Source organism: Alligator sinensis, unplaced genomic scaffold, assembly GCF_000455745.1.
Source record: "Alligator sinensis unplaced genomic scaffold, ASM45574v1 scaffold647_2, whole genome shotgun sequence".
Taxonomy (NCBI): domain Eukaryota; kingdom Metazoa; phylum Chordata; order Crocodylia; family Alligatoridae; genus Alligator; species Alligator sinensis.
The window spans coordinates 2,405,430-2,415,360 of NW_005841832.1; the positions used below are offsets into that span (position 1 = coordinate 2,405,430).

The following is a 9,931-nucleotide window of genomic DNA, read 5'->3' on the forward strand; positions in this document are numbered from 1 at the left end:
TGCTCCATCTCCCCCCACCCCCCTGTTATCAACAATCACCAGCTGAGACTCCCCGCCCCACCCAGAGCACATGCCCAGCGGCCAAGGTACAGGCTAGGGACACAAGGGCACTACTACCGACTTAGATATTCTGCTAATAGTTCCAACCAAAGCAGGCACAGGTTGTACCTCAGGTCCCCTTAACCCTGAGATCACTGCATCCAGACTAAGGCATCTAAACCTGCTCAGCTGGTGGATGGATGGTTGGGGGAAGTCACAGGGGGTCCCCAGGAGTGAACAGCCCTCCCAGACAGCTTTGCGGTGCACCAGGTCCCCAGGGAGCAGCCAGGGCCTCCAGCCAGGCTCTGACACTGGGAGACAGCTGCAGGCCCTGTGATGGGGAGGGTCCTGGGATGTCCCTGGGAGCTGAGCTGGCCAGCAGAGGAACAAAGAGTCTGCTTTGCAAGGCTGCCGTCTCCCTACACCCCCACCCCCCAACTGCACCGGGGAGGGGCTGGATCCCATGCACATTCACCTCCTCTTCCCCCCACAACCACCCCCTTCCTTCCCCCACAGCCACTCTGAGCAGCTTCTCTGGTGTGATTAGGCAGCTCCTGCCGTGGGGCCCCATAGTTCCCTCAGTATAAATAGCAACACCTTCCCTGGTCACTCACAGCAGGGGGCAGGTATCTGTCAGCCCCACTGGGCTTATCTCTAACCTGGGGGGCCCCCACACCGACCAGGCAGCCCCCTCCCCATCCTTTGCTGTGGCTCTGGGCACACGCCCCAAGGCCTTGGTGAGGAAACAAATCCTGAGCTTGACACCACCCCTGTGCTGGTCCGGGCCTACCCTCACCCCCTGCCTGAGCTTGAGGGGCTGCTCATGGGGTACAATCCAAGCAGAATCCCACACACTCTCCCCTGAGCCCAATGTGATGCCAATCCCACCCCCACAAAACCGCAGCCTCCACTAAGGAGATGGGAAAGGCTCCCTGGGGCAGGCCCCAGAGTCAGCTGGAGCCGGTGTCAGAGGGGTGGGAGGAAACAGGTGCCAGGAGCACCAGCCCTGCTCCACAACAAGAAAGGGCTGCCAAGTGCAGGGTGGGCCCAGAACAGAAGGGGTGCTGTGCCCTGCCCTGCCACAAAAAACCCCAGCCATGAGGTGCCTGGACAAAGCCCACTGCAGCCAAACAAGATGTGACTAGGGGAAGGAGCATGGAGCAAGCTGGCCTGGGGGACACCCCGCAGCAATAGTGCCAGGGCTGGGGTGTTATATGTGAGGCCGGGCTGGAGGGCTCCCCCACCCCACTCACACACCCATGACATTTAGCCAGTACGGCTGTACAGGGGTATGGGAGCCTCCTCTGGGAGCAGGTTACTGCTAGACCCAGCACTCCTTCTTTCAGGGAAGTTAGTCCCAGGGCCTATTTGATGATGACCACCCCTATGCTCTTTTCCTGGCCAGAGCTGGCACAGTGCAGTAAGGGACAGGAGCCCTGGGAGCTGTGTCTACATGAGGCTTAGGGAGTGGGGCACCTGGGGTGAGCCCAGCAACACAAGATTGCTCCCCCCCACCTAAATCACCCAGGTTTCAGGGCCAGGGACCAAGGCAAACATGGGAACTAAAGAGGCCATGAAGCTGGCCCCTCCGTCATCACCAAGAGCTGGAAATAGCTCTCCCCATACATGGGTGCTCTGAATCCACTATCTGACCTCCCAGGGGATGGAGGGGACTAAGAATACCAGGAGCAAGGGGTTATCTCCTTGTGGCGTTGACAGGAGTGAGGTGGTAGCAGACGCCCCAAGGAACTCCCGTGGGGCTCCCAGCTCCAGCTGGACTCCATCAGCATGAAGGCCCCTGTGGCGGAAGGTCACAGCAAGGGGCACAGACACACAGACAAGACACACGGACACAGGGAACGTGTACCTGGACCAGCCCGGGGTAGCACTGAGGAGCCTGGGGGTAGACGGGCAGGCTGTAGGGGTGCAGCACCACTGCTGGAGAGGACAGCATAGCTCGGAGGACCCCGGGCTGTTCCAGCCAGGGTCCTGATAAGCTGAGCAGGGTCTGCCTGTGAGGCCCAAGCTGCGCATTTGGCACTGACTAGAGGGGAGGGAGGGAGAGAGCTGCGCACTGAGTGGCAGCTGAGACGGTGCCACTGAGAGGCTCCAACAGCTGCGGGGGCCATGACCTCCGGCAGCACAAGGCTACCACAGGTGTGGGGGCCCAGCACCCTGTTGGTCCCTGCACAACCATGCTCAGCTGGGCATGGTCTCAGCCAGTGGCTGCAGGCTGCTGCCAGAGATATGCTGCCCCCTCACCCCCAATTGGGCTTCCCAAACCTGCTTCACCACTCACTGCAAGCACCACGGGATAGGAAGCAATGCATGCACCACCACACTGGCATGTGCCTGGCCCAGGGATGTGGGCATGTCTGATGTGCACATGCATCTCCCCAAGAAATGCAGCTAGGACACGCATGCACAGATCCAGGCTCACACATGGCCAAACCACGTCTCTGCCACCCACATGTACATGCACAGGGCAGGTACATGCAGACCCTAGACATGTACACGTCCAAGCCATGTATACCCAAACCACCCCTAACATACACTCAGGGCTTGTACACATCCAGGCCTGCATACAAAACCCTAAACATGCACACCCACCCATGACTCATAAGTACACAGCCAGGCCTGCACAGAGCTCTGATGCACACACCCCATTACAGTAGGTCTGTGCGAGTAGGCAGCTATTTGATCCAGCTTTGGATCCGGTCGCTTTGGATACCAGCGATCAGATCCAGAGCTCCGGATTGGTTTCCCACTTCGATCTGGCTAAAGTGGCTCCGAAGCTTCAGAGCCACCTTGGAGATCCAGCCATATGGTATAATGGGGAATCAATGAAATATCTATAACTTTGTTATTTTTTATCCAATTTAGATTAAACTTGCAGGAGTGGTAGCATCTGCACAGAGCATGAATCCTGCCAAGTTTCAAGAAGATCGGTGCAGGGGTTTAGGAGGAACTGCACCCCAAATTCTTGAAAGTGAAACATGTCATGTGTATGTGTTACAATACGGGGGGTCAAAACTGCAGGGGTAGTGGCCCCTGTTGAAGCCACAAAGCCTGCCAAGTTTCAAGGAGATAAGTGCAGGGGTTTGGGGGAAACTGCACCTCAGGCTGTGGACAAGCAAAACTCATGACATGGGTGACACTGTGTGTGTTAAGGCACAGCAGGGTGAAAGCTGCAGGGATGGTAGCCCCTGCTGTGGCCATGAAGCCTGCCAGCTGGCAAGGAAATAGGTGCAGGGGCTTCTGGGTTCTGGGGCCCTGCCCCTCTAGCTGCTGACAGGCAAAACTCATGTCATGGGTGCTTGTGCAACTGTGTCAGTCTTGGGGCACAGAGTGGGGCAGGAGGGTGGGGGGAATTACCGCAGGCCTGGCTGCTAACCTACTGTGTTACCAATCAATCATGATTCACTCAGGGACCAGCTCAATGTACAGTACCTCCTACTAGATAATTAGCTAATTAGCAACGATTAACACCTACAAAACCACAGACTAAGGAGAGAAAAGAATCAATACAGACAATCAACTGCCCCAAGGCAGAGACAGTCAGTTGCACAAGCACCCATGACATGCGTTTTGCCTGTCAGCAGCTAGGGGTGCAGGGCCCCAGAACCCAGAAGCCCTGCACTGATCTCCTCGACAGCTAGCAGGCCTCATGGCCGCAGCAGGGGCTACCATCCCTGCAGTTTTCACCCCCCCTGTGGTGTAACACGTACACATGACATGAGTTTTGCTTTCAAGAATTTGGGGTGCAGTTCGCTCTGAACCCCTGCACTGACTGATCTTCTTGAAACTTGACAGGCTTCATGTTCTCAGCAGTGGCTACCACCCCTGCAAGTTTCATCCAAATTGGACAAAGAACAACAAAGTTATAGATATTTCATTGATTCCCCATTAAACCCTATGCCCGGATCTCTGAAGCCGCTCCAAAGCTTTTCCAAAGTGGTTTGGAAGCTCTGAAAGAAAAGAAGCCAGCGCTTTGATCCGGACATGCTGCTTCAGACGCCAAAGTGTCCGAAGCTTCTCCGGATCCGAAGCATGGTCCGAAGCCTAGCACAGCCCTACATTACACACAAATCACAAGTAGATCTACATAAACCCTAAACACCTCTTGTGGGGTAAGACTGAGTGTAGGGAGTGTCTGAAGTCCCAGACTAAAGAGTCTGGAATGAAGGATGCTTACCTGCAGTATCTGGCAACATCCAAACCCCAAGACATCTGAGCTTGGGCCTGCACGTGGGATGCCTGCCAATGGATTTAGGAGTACAGTATCTGAATTCCCAGGGTGATAGGCCTGGGATGGAGGATGCTCCCTGATTGTAGTGCCATATATAGTGTTTAGAACAATTGAGTTCTGCTTGCTCAATCAGTATGATTTTTGGAACAATTGAGTTCTTCTCACTCAATATGATTTGGCTCATTTGACCTGGAACACGAAATACATTATATTTAAAAAAACAAACAAACCCTAAAGACCCCACCACACATACCTTTTCATAGGGGACACACCTACACATCTCACCCCATATTGTCCCCAGGTACCTCATCCTTCAGCACACAGACCCATCAAAGCATATACACAATATTCACCCGTACACCTGTATTCAGTATGCATACACCAGTGATTCTCAACCAGGATGCTTGGTGGGGAGATGTGCACATAGCCTGGGGAGGTTTAAGGAGGAAGGGAGGTGGGAGCAGGGCCCACTGGGCTGCTGTTCAGGCTGGCTCATAGTGTGGAAAGAGTCTGTGGTTGCGATGGCCATGCAGGGTTTGCTATTGCTAAGTGTCATAACCCAATGATTTTTAGTGCCTCGGCACAGTGGAATTTTCCCGCCACACTAGAGCTTCTTTGCATGGTGGAATTTTCTGCTGCAGAGGGGAAACCCTAGTGCAAAAAGGTTCCTGCCATTTGTATGTAAATTCGCACCCCATTATTGGCCGATTCTAAATTATTCCTACTTAACGGCTAGTAATTGGCTCACTAGCCGTATAAAAATCCGCGCGACTTCCGCCCAAGTTGGAGAACTTTGAGCACGCTGCAAAGTGACTTAAAAGAATTCCTGACTCGTGGCAGAGCGAATCAGTAGCCTGATCAACTACCGATTTTTCTCCCCGTCGCCGAGCGCTTATCCCCGACGTACCCTTCCCCTGCATGCCCAGTTCGTCTGTGGACTCACTGGCTCGGGTTCTCGCCAGTTGGAGCAACTCGTTGCAACTACATAAGCAGCCTTTACAGCCTGCGTTGCGGCCACCAGCAGCGTAAGTAAAAAATTATTTTGCAACCAATACGCTGTCTCGCCACTCCATCTACCAGCCCGCCTGACGTTTGCTTAATTAACCAGCGTTTCCCTTGGTTGGCTCTTCCCGGCCGAGACACTAAGATCTTCAAGCATTGAGGATGGGCACCAGCTGAAGGTGCCAACACCCACGTGATTCACAAGATAAACCCAGAGATTCCAAACAAGAATCCCTAGTGTCAAAGACATTCTGATCTGCCGTGGCCTCTCTAAGCTCTGTGCAAGAGAACTGCTCTGTTATTTTTCCATGTTCAAGAAATAAGCAAAAGCAAAGAGCTAGGATTTTCTGGGCAGTGCCTCGATTGCATTGAGAACCACTAGCATACATATATGTAGTGCCCAGTCACACCTAACTGCACTCAGTGCACACACCCACACTGTATAGTTCTGCATACTCCAGTCTCCATGTACACACACAAACCTTGTGTTGAGCAAATCCACCAGGCGCACACATACTTACATGCCCTCCCCAGGCCCCTCTGCAGCCCAGCAGCTCCCAGTACAGGCCTGTTATCCCCATTCCTTCCCCAGTGGGTACAGCAAACAGAGAATGGCTATGGGGGGACCAGCCTGCAACCCCCAGAAGCTAGGTGTGGGATAGGTCTGGGATCACAGGCCTGGGAGAGGTCACAAAGACCCACAACCCCATTGTGCAGTTGTAATGCCCACCCTGTGCACTGCACTGCCTGGTGAAGTCATAACAAACAGGCATGGCTGGCTCATAAAAGATAGGTCCCCCAACCCCAAACCCACTGCACTACCCACAGCTAATGCCCACCCCAACACTTGCAGATCTTCCTAGCCAACCCTAAGAGCCCACCACAGCCCTAGACTTCCCTCCATACCCTCTGAGCCAGCCCAAACAGCAATCCACTGGGCACTGCCCCCACCTTACTCCCTCCTCCTCAACCTCCCCAGACTATACCCACATCTCCCCAAAAAGGCCACCCCTTCCACATGCCCCCTCAGACACCAATCGGACACCTCCAACCCATAACAACCAGAGACAGAAAATTCAGTATTGCATCGTTTATTCTAAACCTGACAAGCACTTGTGGCAGAGATGGGTCAGGTCATCCCACAGGCACCAGGGAAGACAAGAAGAGTCTGGACCCCACTGCACCCCTCCCGCCCCAGGGCAGGGGGGTTGAGGACTTCTGGTGCACAGCACAGTGAGAGCAAGAACCCTGCAGCCATTTAGCCCCTCAGGCATCTGGGCCAAGGCAGGGGCACTGGCAGCTTTGGAAGGGAGGTGGCATCAGGTGCCTGCTCCAGGGGTGGGACAAGTCCAGCCCCACATGCAGCTCCAGGCCCCAGGACTGGGACACCCACAGAAAATCAGGTCCTTTGCACCCATCCGTGCTGGTCACTCTGGGCTCAGCCAGCTGCCAGCCTCCTCCACAGCCCGCGGCACAACCAGCAGGACCTCACAAGGGCTCTGGGACACAACATCCTGTAGGAAGGCCCTGGGGGAAGAACATGCAAGGAGCAAAGGGTCAGAGCAACAGCCTCCTGCCTGACACCTCAGCCACCTCCCCATGCAGCAGCCCTCGTTTCCTTGCAGCCTAGGGCTCCCTGTCTTCCAACACCCCTCCACTCCCCCATGCCTGAGGAACCCTCCACCAGGCAGCCCCATCCCTCCTGCCCTACGCATCTCCCTCAGCCCCCACCCCCTGGACCTGAGATCCCCTCAGGCCCTGATCATACCCTGATCTTTATGCCCAACTGGCCCCTAGCCCCCACACTCCCTGCACCCTAAGCCCACACCCATCCCCTTCCCATCACCCCCCACCTCACCAGCCCCCACAATCCAGCTTCATATGATCCCCCAAAATCCAAATTCTCACTGCCCTGTCCCTACTAGAACCCTGTATCCCAGCATTCTCTGCCCTGCCCTCAGGACCCCTACTCTTATTCTAGCCCTCTTGACCCACTGGTACCCTTTGCTGTAGCTCCCCCATACCCTGACACCTTGTGTCCTGGCCCCCATCTTCTCCCCCCCAGATCCCTAGTGCCCCTTGCCCAGAACCCGCACCTGAGCTCACCCTCCCCACCGATACAGGCCGGGGCCTTCAGCTTGGAGTCCAGGTTGTAGTAGGTGCCGTTCACCTGGCGTACAGCAATCCAGTGCTTACGGCGCAGAGGTAGTGACATGAAACCCAGGGACACATTGGATGGGACATTAATGATGAAGCCCAGAATTTGGCTCAGCACCAGCTGTTCCAGGGACCTGCCAGAGCAGAGCTACATCAGGCCCAAGAGCCAGCTGGGATGGGCTGGGCTCCTCTGGCTGCAGGGTGGGGGTGGGGAATCCAGGTACTCCACCTGGATGACAGAAGGCACTGGGCACTTCAAGCACCCTCCTACCCAGCCCCCCAGCCCCCTCTCCCTCCAGCATTTACAGGGTATCACTACCCCTGCCCTGGCCCAGCTTCCACCACAGCTGCACATAGCTGGGCCCAGCGAGAAAGGGGCATCTGGACCACACACAGTCAGGGGCAGCCATACCCCAGAAACCGCCTCATCCCCAGCCCCACCAGTCTCCGAACCCCTGCACTCCTGGCCATAGCCAAGTCAGAGCAGCAGCCTCCCGCCTGACACTTCAGCCACCTCTCCATACAGCAGCCCTCCCTTCTCTGCAGCCCAGAACCCCTGTCTTCCAATACCCCTTCCCTCCTCAATGCCTAAAGAACCCTCCACCAGGCAGCCCTATCCCTCCTGCCCTCCTCCCAGGCCTGCCCTCACCTGCGCTTGTCCCACCAGACAGCAGCAAAATCCAGGCTGTGGAGTGCTGCCATGATGACATTGACATCATAGTTTCCTGTGCCCAGGAAGCTGCAGTGTGGGTTCATCCGGGCATCAGGAGCCAGCCTAGAAGGCAGGAGAGTTTCAGTGATGTGCTCAGGATGGGGAGATGGGCACTGACAGACCCTGACACAAGGGAGGGCAATGGAAGGGGTTAGTGGGCCAGACAGCGAGCAGGATGCTATGTGTGGCTGATGCAGGAGGGAGGGAGAGGGGGTGGGGCTTGAACCATGGTGAGACAGCAAGAGGAGCAGCATGGAGTCAGCACCCCTTGGTGCAGGAGATGATGAGGCATTGGAAGGGGGCAGCAGCACACAGAACAGAGAAAAGCAGGGTGCTGTGTGCATCTGGCAGTGCCCAGCACAGGGACCCTGTGGGGGGGCTGGCTGCCAGCACAGCAAGGTGCTCTTTGGGAGCAAAACTGGAACATAAGAGAAGCAATATTAAGAACGTAAGAATATAAGAACGGACAACTGCTGGGTTAGACCTTAGGCCAGGGGTGGGCAATTATTTTGGGCAGAGGGCCACTTACTGAGTTTTGGCAAGCCATCAAGGGCTGCATGACAGGCAGCCCAGGGCAGATCAATAGTAATTTTCGAAATTTTTTAGGGGCCCTGTGGGCCGGGTAGAATGGCCTGGCGGGCTGCATCTGGTCCCCAGGCCGCATTTTGCCCACCCCTGCCCTAGGCCCATCCTATCCAGTCCCGTGTCACACAGGGTCAGACAGCAGAAGCTAAAAGCGAAAGTTAATTGGGTTTGACCCTTTTTTCCCCTACTGTTCCTCTCCCACCTGCAGCCTCCAGTCCCTTAGGTCTACAAGCCAAATCACTGGCCAAGCTACCCATCAAGCGGGGCCTGTAACTCCTGCCAGGCTGATCCATTGGGGGTTTAGGCCCGTCTTTCCCAGAAACAGAAGGGAAGAGCATCAAGGCTGGGCCTGTCCAGCTAGATCCTTTCCTTGCCCCTCTTCCCTACAGCCTCCAGCACCCAGAGGCCCAGACACCCCAAGCTAGAGGCTGCCCTGACTTTAGGCTCCATGATGCCCCCTTAACCCCTGCCCTCCCCTCAGGATCAGGCTAGCCCTGCTGGGCTGGACAGGGCAGGTCAGGGGGCACCATGCACTGCTACTGGTGCCCAGCACAGGGCAAGGCAGGGCCCCTGCATCTCCACTTGATGGGTGCCCCCCCACCACAGGGACCTCTTGCAGATTTCATCGGCTGCCTCCTGGGTGAAGCGCCGCTGCTGCAGGACGTTGTTGAGGGCGTGGACGGCGCAGAGCTCCAAGCGCTGACGCTCATGGTAGAGCCCCTCAGCTGCAGCAGGTGCTGGCCCCTCCGACATTGCCCAGTCCTGGGGGGCCTCACTGCTGCCCTGAGCCCTGCGGGAGCGGGGGGGGGGGGGGAAAAGAGACACAGAGGTGGTTATAGGCAGGGGCCCCCACAGCCCCTGCCATGCCCCATCGCCCCCACCCAGGGGGCTACCAATCCCCCACTAGAGCAAGGGGCATCACCCCCACCATTGGGCCACACACCGCGCAGGATGTCCCCCCGGACGCCCCTACCCTGGGGGCCCCGCCCTGGTGGGGGGCAGCCTGCATGCCAGCGCCCGCTGCAGCTGCCGGACGGGACACAGGAGTGGAAGGAGCAAGTGAGTGGGACTACAGCTCCCAGCACACACCGGAACGGAGCCACCCCAGAGACTACATTTCCCAGCATGCACGGGGCGGGGCGACGTCCTAAGGGCTGTATCTCCCAGCGTGCACTGGGGCCTGGCAG

At 56.6% G+C, this 9,931-nt stretch overlaps 2 protein-coding genes across 4 annotated transcripts in view; both read right to left on the bottom strand.

Moving 5' to 3' along the window:
* The window catches only part of LOC102379072 (RNA binding protein fox-1 homolog 1-like), an 18,103-nt gene extending 16,005 nt beyond the window's left edge, over positions 1–2,098 (bottom strand). The window contains 1 exon segment of the mRNA XM_025195294.1: positions 1,907–2,098. Within this exon segment, the coding sequence (XP_025051079.1) occupies positions 1,907–1,993 (87 nt within the window). The 5' untranslated portion in view covers positions 1,994–2,098.
* Positions 2,099–6,365: 4,267 nt separating this feature from the next.
* On the bottom strand, positions 6,366–9,908 carry JOSD2 (Josephin domain containing 2). 3 transcript variants are annotated; one of them, XM_014527934.2, is made up of 5 exons: positions 9,718–9,908; positions 9,355–9,534; positions 8,097–8,222; positions 7,397–7,581; positions 6,366–6,817 (listed from the first exon to the last, which is right to left on the bottom strand). In XM_014527934.2, exons 2-5 carry the CDS (start codon positions 9,495–9,497, stop codon positions 6,729–6,731), a joined length of 543 nt encoding a protein of 180 aa, XP_014383420.1. In that variant the 5' UTR covers positions 9,498–9,534; positions 9,718–9,908; the 3' UTR covers positions 6,366–6,728. The 3 variants fall into 3 exon arrangements, with proteins under 3 accessions (XP_014383420.1, XP_006014946.1, XP_025051160.1); XM_006014884.3 differs by having other exon boundaries at positions 7,387–7,581; positions 9,718–9,897; XM_025195375.1 differs by lacking the exons at positions 9,355–9,534; positions 9,718–9,908 and having other exon boundaries at positions 7,387–7,581; positions 8,097–9,330.
* Positions 9,909–9,931: the final 23 nt, after the last annotated feature.

What these genes read in the sequence shown, in the direction of transcription:
- JOSD2 (XM_025195375.1), bottom strand. Translation starts at nt 8,503, where the DNA reads ATGCACACAGCACCCTGCTTTTCTCTGTTCTGTGTGCTGCTGCCCCCT. An exon ending in GTCTGGTGGGACAAGCGCAG is followed by an intron (nt 7,582 to 8,096) that starts GTGAGGGCAGGC and finishes CTGCTCTGGCAG; the next exon opens with GTCCCTGGAACAGCTGGTGC. An exon ending in GGTGGGGAGGGTGAGCTCAG is followed by an intron (nt 6,818 to 7,386) that starts GTGCGGGTTCTG and finishes TTCTTCCCCCAG; the next exon opens with GGCCTTCCTACAGGATGTTG.